General features: G+C 41.6%; 1 protein-coding gene and 1 long non-coding RNA gene across 4 annotated transcripts in view; one reads left to right on the plus strand and one right to left on the minus strand.

The window, feature by feature from the left end:
• The first annotated feature begins 6,704 nt into the window (after positions 1-6,704).
• Positions 6,705-8,714, plus strand: LOC128812565 (uncharacterized). The gene is made up of 3 exons (XR_008438772.1): positions 6,705-6,936; positions 7,030-7,078; positions 8,420-8,714. It is a non-coding gene; the product is annotated as an uncharacterized LOC128812565 (long non-coding RNA).
• SLC12A4 (solute carrier family 12 member 4) overlaps positions 8,288-14,348 on the minus strand; it is a 46,316-nt gene continuing 40,255 nt past the window's right edge. For 2 of the 3 annotated variants that reach the window (XM_053987012.1, XM_053987013.1), the window contains 6 exons: positions 13,922-14,091; positions 13,613-13,744; positions 13,409-13,516; positions 12,560-12,744; positions 9,753-9,886; positions 8,288-9,444 (listed from right to left, as the gene is read on the minus strand). In XM_053987012.1, the coding sequence (XP_053842987.1) occupies positions 9,353-9,444; positions 9,753-9,886; positions 12,560-12,744; positions 13,409-13,516; positions 13,613-13,744; positions 13,922-14,091 (821 nt within the window). In that variant the 3' untranslated portion in view covers positions 8,288-9,352. The remainder of the gene's footprint in view (positions 9,445-9,752; positions 9,887-12,559; positions 12,745-13,408; positions 13,517-13,612; positions 13,745-13,921; positions 14,092-14,348) is intronic. The other variant, XR_008438771.1, reaches the window with a different exon arrangement.

A 14,348-nucleotide genomic window follows, 5' to 3' on the forward strand; every position in this document is an offset into this window, starting at 1 on the left:
TCTTTGAAGACTTTATACTTAAGCAAAGCCACTACAAGAAGTTTTTCTATAAACCATAATATTGTCACAATGTCATACTAAACAGATTTTAGATGCAAATTTAAAAGCAACTTAAATAGTCATAAAAATAAGAGCTGAGATTGTCAGCAGCAACCCTGTAAATTCACCTGTTCACCTGCTTTTCACAGCTGTAGCCCATTCCCAATTACCATAAACTGTGTACCTACACATGTGAACAACTAGAACTAACACAACCTCTGCATTTGCTGGGGGCTTTCATGTTTAGTCTAAAAACATATTTTGTGATAAAATATGACAAGTGTTCTCAAAGAATGAACACTACAAGAAAAATTGAGGTTGGATTTATTCCTACACAGATACCTTTTAATTTGGTTGGTTTTGGAAAAGCTTTTAAGAAAGTCTGCAGCCAGCAGAGCCACAGCTACGTACAAGCTGTCAGAGTGATTAAAGCTCTGTGCTCAAAGGGCACCATATAACACCTACACATGGATAATCCTTTTTATAGTGTCACAGGGATATTTGCACTGACTTGCTCAAGCAAGCTACACCCAAACTCAAACATTGCTTCCTGACACGCTGACAACTCATTGCTCTCTTCTATGGAACAGTTCTGCTTTCACATATCACAGAAGGAAATACTTTGCCTGTCCAATAAGCAGCAGAAACAAGGTGAGTACTCTGGGCATGGCCTGTAGACATGCACCACATTCAAGAGTGCATAGCTTACCACTTTTATTAATCTTGAGATTAGCTTTCTAATTGCTGGAAAAATTCATAGAGGAAGTGTAGTTTTGTTGGGTTCTTCTAGAATTTATGTTCAATTCACAAGATCTACTCCATAGAAGTGTTTAGAATAGTGATTAAAGTCCCTTTAGCTCACCATGAATACAGAATATGCCATTGAAAGAGGAAGTAATACCAAATTAGAACTGATACATTCTGCAGTTTCCCCTTTTCTTGCAGGCTGTACAGCACATTGAAAAGCTTGAGTCTTTTACTTCTGAAGCAGATCTTTCCCTGTGTTTTTCATCTGTTCTGCTTCAAGTGAGGGACTTGAGCTCCATTTTCTTTTAATCACATGCACAAAGGACAAACAAGACTTTATACAGTGTACTCACGGTTGGAAAAGCAATTGAAGCTTGTTTGTGGTTGTAGTGCTTTTTAAGACAAACTATAACTTGAGTATTTAAACAGAAGTTGCCACCTTTTATTTCCTTAGTGTTGCACATGGTCTAACAAGGGAACAGATTATGCAATAACTGTTTGGAAGTCAGTCAAGCAAAGGACTGCTGGTTACTACATTATCAAATGATAGGGCCTGTTGTAGGAATTGAAAGCAGCAATTTCCTGTCCTATATTTGTTTCCTTCTAGACTTGCTATGTGAGTTAAATCATCTTTAACTCAGCAGATACTTCTTGTGACCCTGGTTGCTCAAGAAGTCACAGAAGAGTCAGCTAAATAACTGGGATAGCACATCCCTAAGCAGCAGCTGTCAGCTGAAGGCACTGTTAGCAGCATCCACAGGTGTTTTGGTTTGAAAGACAGGCGTCTGCCAAAGAAGGCAGGAACTTCCCTTGCCAAAGAAAATATGACCCACCTTCCCTCTGAATTATTATAACTTCAAAATTACAGGGCTTTCAGGCAAAGATATGGGAAAAGGAATAACAGCTTTTTACTTGTGCGTGTATATATATGTATAACAAGGCAAACAAACAGCAATAAACAGAACCAGAAACCCAGTAACAGCCTTCTCTCGGCCGCTGGCACCTTCCCCTTTAGAGTAGTAATATGAAATAAAAGATGGGCTTATAGACTGCTACTGTCTGCTTTGTTTTCAATTGTAAAACAAGCAGTATCAAGTAACAAAGATCATGTATTTGTGCTGCCAAGTGATGTTTCTAATTGTGGTGAGGAGTTCAAACAAGAAAAACTCTAGTGTCTTCCTTTGATTTAACAGTGGTACCTGTGCACTGCTAAGGTTTCTTTTTGTTTGTTTGTTTTATTTGTGGTACAAATAACCAACGAAGAGTGCCCCAATTTTCATCCAAGTTCCATTTTAGTCCAGTAACTCAGACTGACAGTATTGCATTTGGAGTAATTTCTGATTTTAAGTTGAACATGAAGTGTTCATTTTGAAATCCAGCATTTAACTGAAAAGTTGGCCCAGACTAGGATGATGACACCTGAATTCTGTTTCCTGAGGAGTTCAACAATTTCTGTGAACTATCTCCAAGAAATACATAGATGTCAGAGATCAGGTACCTGAATGCAGTAGGTTTGCAGTTGGAATCTCTTTGTAAGTGTTTGACATGGCTTTGATGGTGCCAGTATACAAAATGATTTGGTCATTTGGGGTTGAAGCATGTCTAATTCTTTAGTTACAAAGGTGAGATCAATTTCCTGTCTAAACCTTAAAGCAAAAGAAATGTCAACATCAACAGAAGGTCAACCTTGCTAAAATATGTGAACTTTTTCTTTTGTGCATCTTATCTGTAGGACTATCGACTTCTAAATATTTTTTTTCTAAGTTGCCTTCTCTGCTTCTTAGAAGATTTCCCACTGTATGCCCAATTTAAAGACATTATTGAGTTTCCCTAAAAATACTGACAAGCAAGTTGCAGTACCCAGGATTTGATTGTGGGCATATGGTTAGTAATGACATTCTAATTAGATTTTGATACTTAAGCCTGGTGTGAGGAGGGTCAGTCTCTTTAATCGCGTTAGACTTTGAAGAGATTATGAGTGACTTTTTCCTCCTCACAGACTCTGCTCTAAAAGCTGCCTCTCTTTAACTGGATTGCAACATTAAATGTAACTTGATAAAACATTGGCACATTGCTGTATTAGCAAAAAAATCATACAGGCATATTTAGTCGTTTCATAACCCCACAACACTGAATTGCAATATGAAAAGACACCCCACACATAGTCCTGCTGAAATAAACTTGGCATGATCACAGATGTCCAGCTGAACAACTACTGTGAATTCTAACAGGATTTGTTCTCTCTGCAGACTTCATTGACAGAGGTGAATTAACCCAGAGATAAGACTAACTTCAGTCTCCCAACAAGTTTTCTGTAACTTGTTCCTTCTGTGTAAGTAAGAAATAATAGTAAAGAGCATCTCTGTCACTTCCACTGTCATTTTTGTTCTGACTTGGTGCAAAATTGGTGTTTCAGGAAAACAAAGGCCACTCTTAATATCAGAGGAAAGCTAAAGAGGAGGGGAAAATGGGGAGACATAAATGCAATGTTTTGAGTGCACATGGTCTAGAACTTAGGACTTGGTATTCTTATATCACATACCTATCCTTCTTCCCCTTCCTCTCCAGAAGTACTCATCTTTACAGACACATTTCAAGTAACTAGATCTGAAAGTCAGAAGGTTTTCTGCATGAGACGGCAGAAGATGCAAACATCAGAATTGGACTTTGCCACTTAAGGCTGTACTGAGTTCCAAGACAATGTTTTCCACTCTCACTGTGCTTTCCTAGGATGTATAGCCTGACATTGAAGTAAAATACTTCTGTTTTGTCCAGAAATGATGTGGGGCTTATGCCAGTTTTCATTAATTACTGACACAACAGATGGCAGAAAGAATAAACTAGATGAAAGGTGGGTTCTGTCTCCAAACACAAGATGTAAATCAGGCCTGTTTGAAGTAGCTGCTTTTAAAATCTGAGACTAAAAAAAAAAAACAAACAAAAAAAACCAGCATTGTAGAAATGATGCAGTACTCTGATACTAACATACCTGCTAAGATTTAAGATTTGCTCACAGCAGAGTCTTACACAGCTTTAACTTTAGTGTGTTAAAAACTGGGCATGAGAGATAAACAGTATCACCTAAGAGACAGGCTAGAAACAAGCCAGTCTCTCTCTCTTTTTCTCTCTGCTTTTTATTTTCAGTTTGTTCATTTAGTTTACTGACCACATTTTAGTTCACTGACCACTTCAATAGGCTCTTTTGAGGTGAGAAATATCTCCATAAATGCAAGCAATTTGTTGAAAATGGTAATGAGTAGAACCCAACTAAACACACTGTCATGAAAAACAGAGCTGAAGCCACTCTGACAAGAGTTGTGCTAGTTTAAAGTCCATAAACAATCAGCAGGGCCACACTTCAGCCCAGCACAGCTGGCCTCTGAGGAGGCTGATTGTACTTGTCCTTGAAAGAGAAAAGAGCAGATAAGCCACAAAGAGTTATATTGTGGGGACAGCTTGTGTGGATCCTGGTGAAGGACATGAAAGCAGCCAAATAAAAAGATATTCAGTCCTGACTGCAGCTAGCTTATTTTAATGGGAACTATTTACATATTCCACTTAGATCTATAATATCCCTGTAGTGAATTTCTTTTTTTTTTTTTTTTTTAAGCCTCGGAAATTGATTTCTTATTAACCAGTCTGGGGAGAAGGGACTGTTCATTTAAGAGAAAGCAAATCAAAATTTTAATCATAACTGTAAATTTTAAAGCAGGATCAAATTAATTGCTACATTTAGCAAATTGTTTCAAACATGTAACAGGAAAATCCTATGTCTTTGGATAAGTAGTATTTGGATAAATACTGCATTTATATGACTTGCTACCTTGTTACCTGTAAAAAGCTTTGAATTTTGAATTTATGTCTCTTGGTTTTAAGCTGTGATTTTTATAATCCTTGTTGATTGGAGATTGAGAGTGGGTCTTCTACAGAAGTAACTGCCTGACCCAAGCAAAACTGAACTCTCAAAAACCAATTATGAGAAACTGAGGAGTAATAACAAGAGTGGTCCATAAGCTTCTTGACTTTGGGTTCTTTCTTTTTTAATTTCTACAAACTATTTTATATTCATGTACTCTGCTGGCTACTTGTTTACACACAGTGTGAAGGACTGAATTGTCAGAGAGGAACTGCTCATCTTTAGCATGACAACATCAAATACATCATAAGCATGTGTGATATAAATCACAGTCTGTACAATATGGGCACTCTTGTATGAAGGCACATGGAAATCAGCATTTCTTAATGGAAGCTCACCTCAACTACTAAATAATATTTCAGTTTGCTGAAGAGAAGAGCTTTTCAAAGGTACTGCTTTTTGAAACTCAGATGTCTGGGTTGTGTTGGACTTTCAGTCAGATTCACTGCCCTGACCTCCTGCAGACATATCAAGGACAGGTCAATCCCATCTTAGAGAAAATGAAGCTGGAGTTTCCCTTTCATCCTCCCTCTGAGAGTGATCCATCCCCTGCACTATGACATCTATGGTTCAAATCTCTCCAATAATTTGCTGTGTTTGAACCATGGAGAGTTCTTTATGTCTGGAGGTGTATGGACAATATTGGCTTCTCCTAGCAGTAGTATTTTATTGGCAAGAGAAGAAAGTACATTAAAAGGACATGCCCCAGCTTGGAACTGGCAGGCAAAATATGTGCTGGATTGTCTGCTTTGGTTCTTAAAAAGCATCAGTTCATGAGGACTGACTTTGCCAGACATTTTAGTTCTATCTCACATCCAGTGCTGCAGTTTAAATAGGCAAAACTTGACCCTGCTGCTAAGAAGCATGGCCTCATCCATTGCTTCATGGCTGGACAGCTGTTTGTGCCAGCACAAAACGGGCAGGGGTTTAGAGGATGAGATGTGCCCATAATGGTGCTGGTCCTACCTGCACTATTTCAAGAGTAGAGAGAGAATTTTGGACAGACGTTGCCAACCACAGACTCCGTTTTAGTCAACTGTCCATGATAGGTGTGTATTCTGTTCAGAGAGCTTGGAATACAGACTGAGACTCAGATGGGGAATTTTCTTCCAAAAGCCACCACCTGCTGTGGGTCTGCCTATGCTGTCTGACACGGGAAATCCAGAGCGAGGGGGAACCACTTCCCAGGGAAAAGCAGCATTTTGTAGTGGCAGCATCTGCCTATAGAGGCCCTATCTGACCCGAGCCAGAGGCTGTACAGGGGGATAATTACCCCAGAATGGAATGAGAACCTAAGACCTCCCGAGCACAGCATGAGGCAGTTTCTCCCTTCCCAGGGGAACTACTGAAGAAGCAAACGTTATTACGGATGACGCAGATGAGAAAATGAGAAACGGGGACGGGGGAGGAGGAAAGTGGAATTGGAACTCTTAATCTCGCACGTTTCGTTGGCTATCCTCACATGCGGAACGCAGGGAGCGCTCCCCGGAGCGGCGCGGGGCTGTCCGCGCACGCGGAACGCAGGGAGCGCTCCCCGGAGCGGCGCGGGGCTGTCCGCACACGCGGAACGCAGGGAGCGCTCCCCGGAGCGGCGCGGGGCTGTCCGCACACGCGGAACGCAGGGAGCGCTCCCCGGAGCGGCGCGGGGCTGTCCGCACACGCGGAACGCAGGGAGCGCTCCCCGGAGCGGCGCGGGGCTGTCCGCGCACGCGGAACGCAGGGAGCGCTCCCCGGAGCGGCGCGGGGCTGTCCGCACACGCGGAACGCAGGGAGCGCTCCCCGGAGCGGCGCGGGGCTGTCCGCACACGCGGAACGCAGGGAGCGCTCCCCGGAGCGGCGCGGGGCTGTCCGCACACGCGGAACACGCGGAGCGCTCCGGGCGCGCCAAGGGCGGCGGCCAGCGCCCCCTGGCGGGCCCGGCAGAGCCGCTCCGCGGGGCCGCGCGGGGTGAGCGCTCCCCGCAGGGAAACGCGCTGCAAAGCTCCGCGTGTTCCGCGTGCGCGGACAGCCCCGAACCGCTCCGGAGCGCTTCCCCGTGCTTCCACAGGAGCGTTTGTAAAGACTCACTAACTAAATATTAAAGCTGCACCGTTCATGCTTTAAGTGTAATTCCCTATACCAGCGGGTGAAGAGTTTAAGTCAGCTCTGTCACACTGTATTTTAGTTGCTATGTTCTCATCTCCTTAACAGAAAAGCTCCTACCATAGGAACAAGAATGGAAGATGACCATTCAGGTACCCTCGCACAAGATGACTCAGACAGAAATTACCTTTTTTTTTTCAGTGATCCTTTCTTACACCAACTTTTCCATGCTACTTTGTTTTCAGTGCTGTGAACAAAGTCTCAGAGGAACTTCTTACGAACCTTCTTCTGGATGTAATGAAGGCTTACATAACTGGAACCTATAAAATCCTCAGGGTCCCCACAATCCTGAATTAGTGTGGAGGTTTTTAGTCCCTGACAGGGACTAATCACCTCTGAAAACCCAATCTACTGTATTTGTAAAGAGATTCACTTGGTTGCTTTGATGTTAAAACACAATGAGCCACAAACAGATTACTTGGGTCAGGTAACAGATGGCACTGAAATCCTTTTGCAAGGTAGAGTCATCATCCAATTGCGAAAAATTTCATAAGGAGAAGGTGTATCTATTTCTCAGAGTGCTTGAATGAGATCACATTTGGTAAAAGTCTGAGAACAAAAGATTTCATATTATTACTCCTATAAAAGAATGTTTGCAAATAGGTATTAACTATGAAAATTGCTGTACACTTGCACTCCATTACTCAGTGCTCTGAAGATGTAAAAATAATCTGTACAAATAGCACATAGTATTTGCAAAAACAAAAGCTTTATTTTCATTGGTTTGAAAGCATGACATTAATTTTGGCTTTCAAAATCAAAAAAGCAAAGACTTGTTAAGATGATAAAATACCCAATAGAGAGCACACCCCAGAGGTATTTCCTGGCTGTTGTCTCAAAGGGATCCTGGCACAGATCAGTACCATCCTGATCCCATCAGGTATGTCCTTTACAGAGAGAGCAGGCTTTAACTATAAAACTCCTATGAACAGTATTTTTATTAAGTTATTCAAGATAAAAGCCTGTATAGTTTCTCAGATTTGCATCTCTCAAACAAATTGGTCATGCTGTGATCAGTGAAACACCCAGGAGTACCACCTAGCCAGAGCCCATGGGTCAGAAATGGGTCAATCCCTACCTTTCTTCCAGGTCCCTGGGATGTTAGTTCACACCTGCCCCTGGTTTGGCTCACCACTCTCCCAGGCACAGAAATTTTGAGGGGGCACCAGCTTGTGAGTGTTCAGGAGTGTTCAGGTGCAGAGTTCTGCGTGGCAGGGGGCTCTGGCAGTGCCCCAGAGGCTTCACTCTCCAGACACACACCCAGCTGCTCTGAAGGCTAAGCTGGCAGCTCCCCTGTGCAGGACTTGTGCCATCTGGGCGAGCACCAACACGGCCCCAGTCCCTTGGTCCTCACCTGGTGGGTCCAGCAGTGCCAGAGCTGGACCAGGGCAGGGCAGAGGCTCCCCCTGCACAATCCACCCCACACACAGAACAGAGAGCACGTTCAAAGTGTATGCAACGTTTTATTGAAAAAATACGAATGTTCTGTACATAAAGTACAACTTAATGGGTTTGATAAAATCTCCAGAGACTTATTGGTTAATATAGGTCGTCTTTTCTTCTTTTCCCTCTAAGGGCATAAAGCATACAATGAAGCAGCAGGTCCCTGTACTTGTGCAAGTGCAATCCCATCGCTGTGCGTGCAGCTTAGCACCTGGCTCTACGCGGGACTCCAACATGCCCAATGTACTTTTGATGGATGGTCGGCAAGAAATTTAAAGCATGGAAGAACTGCACAGGACTGGTCCTTCAATCCACTGGTGATTCAGAATTTATTGTGAGATCTCTGTTCTCCTAAACAATCTGCATCTGCATATCCAATATTTCTGACAAATAAATACAAAAATAAATAGGGATCTGGCCTCACAGAACCTGAAGTCTCAGAAGCAACAAAACTTATAGCAAGCTACATACATAATTTCAACTATGTCAACATAATTTATTTAAATCTCTATCAATAAATGTATTAAAAGTATAAATTCTTACCCAATACTGAGAGTTTAGTTCTGGAAATAAACCCAGAAAAGGAAAGCTTTTTCAGTCCTCTCTTACTTCAGTGTGCTCTTAGAAAATGCTTTATAGCTGAACTTCAGCAGAAACTAGCTGCTATATAATGCACTTCTATCCCCCAAACCTAATATAAAAAGCTTTTTAGATCTTTTTACAGTAACTGGCTTTCATGTCCTAACTTTACATACAGTTACTAAAAATACTGCACATAGCAGTGCTGACTAAAAATAGGTTTAGTGTTAAAACTACATGCACAAATGCTGGGGTACCAAAGCAGAAACTGAATAATGTGGCAGCTTCACAATTTATGTTGCTAATTGGATGGTGTAACAAATACTGCAATCCCAAAAGATATGTATGTTGCAAATGGAAAAACAATGAACAGGACTGGATGAGGAGAAAGTTAGGCAAAAAAACCTTTTCTTCTTCTCTGTTTAAAACTGGAATGTCCGTAATGGCCAAGAAAGTAAACGCAGACCAGGGTTAGAAGCTCCTAAATCAGGAGTAAATGGTGATGACTTCTCGGCCGCCACCTCTCACAAGTAGTACCCTCTCCAGACCCTCAGTCAAGACTTCGAGAAACTCCATGTCTGTTTCAGTAAAGTCAAGGACAAAAAGCATCAAAAGCAAAATACACAGGGGTTAGACCAGGGCCAGCTCACAGCCCTCACCTCTGGTCTCCCTTAGTACAAGTGCCCCTCTAAGGACCAAAACACTGTGAGTTTGTGGCACTTTTTCCTTTAAGCAATTACTACCTTACAGCCACAAGCCAGCACCTTCCACTCAGGGAACACTTTGTCACATATTACAGCTCAACAGCACTGGTGGCCAAATGAATTCAAGAGAACAGATTAAAGAAAAACCTTCTGTGTGGCCCAGGCCTTGCCTGAAAGGATACAGTTTTCATCTCCATCAGTATTCTTTGGAGGACCAGGCATGTTGAGAAGCACAAGTCTGGCATCATGGGATCTATTTACAATGACTTCATTGAGCTTCACTGCTGTGTGCATCCTTCGGACATTAGACTGGTTCCTGCAGAAGAAGCACATTCAGACTTACTGTTAGAAACAGGCCTCTGAACACTGAATTATTAAAAAGGTCCTTAAAAAGCATACTCAAATCTCCTAAGTACCCTGTTAAATGACAACTCAACACAGTGATTTTCTTCAAACTTTATGATGAAGACACTAAAGACATTTCCCAGACTTACTCAGGTACAGGTAGTCCACTGGTTTTAAGATCTCTGGAGTCAAGTCTCCAGTTTAGAAAGTTATACTGCTCTTCAAGAAGCACACTTGATATAGATGATTTAGTGTTGCATAAGAAATTAGAGCACAGCTGCATGAGGGGATGTGCTCTTCAACCAGGCACACTTGTGACTGCAGGGCTTCCATGCAGGCAACCCTGCCAGGACCCCTCACGCCCACAGCAGCACCAGACTCCACTCCAAACCCAGCAGCACCAAACTCTCCCAGTGGCCTGGGAACCAAGCAGGAGCCTGGCACCATCGTGCTCAGCCACACTTGCCAGGAGCTCACTTCCCTCTTGATGCTGAACAGCAGTTGGCATCTCCAGAGAAAGGCTGGGCCACTACAGATTGCAGTCACATAATGGGGAAATAGAGGATGGCAGCCTAGAACAGGCTGGATGTAAGGGGCTTTTCTGGAGGGTTATGTTAAGCTCCCCTTCAGGACACTAATCAACCTCTCTGCCTGGCTGTTTCCAGGAAACACTTTTACCCAGGTGTCTCTAAAAATCTCAATCACACTTTCAAACTTGAGTAGCCACTTAGTTCAAAAGTTAGGGGAGAAAAGGGAAATAGGTGCAGCATAATTTTATACACCACTGCTCCATAAGAATCCAGGCTAAGAGAGGTAAAAGCATTGATTATTTGGAATATATTAACACAAAATAACATCAATTCATGCAGGAACAAAACTCAAAAGTAACCTTTGGGGATTTCAAGCAAGGGAATGCTTCCTTCTTACAGGAAATCAACCATTATTTTGGTAACACAAAAGGAATACAGAAATAAATATACTTATCAAAGTTCATATATTAGAATATATTTATACTTTTGAGACTTTTCCACTTGAGTTTTTGTCTTAATTTTAATGAAGTAAAAATAAGTATTAGTAGAAACAAATAAAATATGAATCTGTGCTTTCATTGATTCAGCTTTGCACAATGAAACTCTTTAGTAACCTTGCTGCTCTTCTTAATATTCAGATTTGCAAAAAAATAATTTATATGCACAGAAAGAAGAAGATGTGGTGGGAAGAATCATGTTTATTATGCTAACAGAATAATTTACCCACTGTGAATTACCTTCACAACATGAATGTTACTTCATGTTCTTATTTAATTTGGAGCAAGGACACCCTCTGTCTTCACCACCTCAGCTTCAGAAAGCCAGGGACAACACTGAGGCCAGATTATGTTTACAGGAAGAGAGGAAAAAAACAGCAGCAGGAACGTAACAGTTGTTAGCTATGTATAGTTTTGGAAAGGAAGCTGAAAATTAAAGGTTTGGTTTTCTCTAAAGTGATATTTAAAACTGGCATCTCCCCAGTGATTTGAAGGTGTAGGCTACAAGAAAGGGCTTGTTTAGTGCCCAGCAACTGCCAGAACTAACATCCTAGCAGTGTTGTGCAATGAGAGCTTCTCTAAATGAGTAATGTTTCCTCCTGCTTGTGTCATACTCCACTTGGGAAAATAGGTTCAGACTGGAATTGTTATCTAACCTTAGTTCTCGTCAGGACAACTCTTGTAGTTTGTTACATCCTACTTATAATGATACTTAGCTTAAGTAGCTAATCCTGCTCCCTTTAAAACATTGCTAAGACTGCTCAACTCTAGTGCCTTTTCTTCCATCAGTACACACAGTTTTCCTGCTTTTAGCTGAGAAAATTAAGTCTTTCCTCTCAACCATCTTAATGTACTTCTAGTTTAAATAACAAACTTACAAGTTTTCCCACCCTCTGAAAGCATGGAAGAGGAAAAAGTACAGGTAGTTAACACCAAATTCATCAGAATTTCTACAGTATGATTCAGCCTAAAAGAGATTTGAATTCTGATTTATTGGGGGGGGGGGGAATCTGGAATTTTGCCAAGTATGCAAAACTGACTGAGCTCTTCATGTGAGATGTAGGACATCAAAGAAGTCACAGGAGATTCACACAGTTTTACACAAAGCCAAAATAGACCTTTACTTCTCACTCTTCTGGGGGCACACAGGTGGTTGTTACATGCCAGTGCTCCTGCAGCAGCAAGTCTCAGAGGCTTTATCACACACAGATGCTGTTCCAAGTCATTCATCACCATCTCCACAGCTTCTTCCTTCATGCGTTAAACATCCACACTACGTGCTAGACAGTGAAATTATCATCTTTTCTTTTAAATTCTGATTAGATCTGTGAAATTATCAGTGTGTTTTATTGAGGGATTTGGGAGACAGTAGGGAAGTTGTCACAGGATTTAACAGTTCCAATTTAGCATTTGGCTATACCAAGTGAAATATTGAGGGATGTGTGCACATTTGCATGGTTAGAGGTTTCTGAGGAGGCTAACTGCTGTCTTTTCATAGCCAGGTCTCAATGTTTATAGCACAAGTCCAAACCAAGGATTAGGAAACAAAAGATAATTAAAAGCACAGCACATGTAGAGCTTCAAGAGATGCAAAGTGCAGACTTAGACAAGACTCACGGCTTAATGCTGATGAGATCTCTAAAGCTTCCCACAGCACTGCCTCGGTTCCGCTTCTCAGCATCACATTTCTCTTTTGTCCAGGTCATCTGGATATTCTCAGGAACAGGGTCTCCCTCATCTTCCTCATCGGAGTAGAGGCTCTCCAGACGTGCTATTGAATGTCTGTCCTTTACGAGCTGAGCCTGGAGGGCACATGAGTGACAAGGTGAACTCAGAGACTTTATTTTATATTCTGGTGCTCTTTAAATAATTATAGACATTTTGTTCCATTGTATCTTTTATTTTGCTCACTCAATTTAGCCTTTAGGAGAGTTCTGATACCAGGCATCTGCCCTAGCCAAAAGTCTTACATACCAAACTGACTTTTAACAGTTTTGATGGGTGTAAGCCAAGCAGAATTTGGACTGACAGAAGCCTGTATCTATACAAGAAAATATGTCAGTCTAGCTCACATTATGACATGGTCATAATGCAACCCCAGAAACAACAGACAAGACCAGCCCAAAATTGACAACTGAGAAAAAACCTTAACAAACACATGCAGGAAAGATGGATCATCTTTCACAGACATCACAGTCACGTGTTCTATAAGTCCAAACTGGAAAGACATCACTGGAAAACAGGATATGCTATAAATTGAGACAAATCCCGGATATCCCATATAAAGAAAAAAACCAAGAACTACATGCAATTTTGGGAAACAAAAAAAGCTACATTAAAAGTATTTCCTTACATCTTTAGAGCACAGGAGTTAAATTTAAGAAGCAGGTACATAACACACTACTAGGAAGGCACTTTGTGTCATCCCTCTCAGCAGCCCATAGAGAATAACCACAAATGACATACCTCCCTTTCCCTCTCAGTTTTTGTCAGCCTCATTTGCCTCAGCATCTGAGATCTCTGCTCCATCATAAGAGTTCTCTCATAAGTATATGCTGAGATATCACTATTGTGCTGCAGAAATAAGGACAAATATTGTGTTTGTGATCAAGTCATAACCAAACATGATCATGTGCATGATAAAGTGAAAAATGGGCTCAATTCTCTTACCATTTCTACCACTTCTACCTCTGCCTCTATTCGGAGCTGATAGAGGAAAGTAGCCAAATCTTTCTTCATCTGGATGCTGTTATCATCCATCTGAGCAACAGTAAAAATTCTCATTTTGCATTTTCTCCAAACCTAGTGAGGGAACACCAGCTCTCAGTTATTTGAACCAATAATAGTTTGCTCTACAAAACAGAAAATTAGCAACACGTCCACTCTCATTTATCAATACAGGCTCTACAACTGGACCATGTTTCTTTAAACTAAAGAATGCAGAAATAGGTGGGGGACATTCTCTGTGTAGCTGCTTACTTTGTGCTGTTTGAGAAGAAAAGGAAGCAACATCAACATGCCTCCATCATGCACAATCCACCACACATCAATGTTGCCTTCGTTGTAACGCTCGTGGTTGCTGGGGTAGAAAGACACATTTTTGGGAACCAGCAAAGCCAGATGAGCTGCAGTTGTGCAGCGAACAGTACCTGCCCAGGAGGGGAAGAACACACTTACTTCCAATTCTGCAAGAGTCATTTATGGTTAGAAAAACACTACTCACTGAACAAGTGTCAGCAAAGCATAAAAGTCATCACTTAAATAAAGAAAAGTATGTACAGCAAGGCTTGCACAGACAGGTCAAAGTGACAAAGGCAGGATAAAGCAGACTCACAGGAACACAAACCTTATTTCACACTGGAAAGTAAAGCAGCAACCTTCAAAGCTAAGCATGAGGAGACAGCAT

This window comes from Vidua macroura, chromosome 11, assembly GCF_024509145.1.
Source record: "Vidua macroura isolate BioBank_ID:100142 chromosome 11, ASM2450914v1, whole genome shotgun sequence".
Taxonomy (NCBI): Eukaryota; Metazoa; Chordata; class Aves; order Passeriformes; family Viduidae; genus Vidua; species Vidua macroura.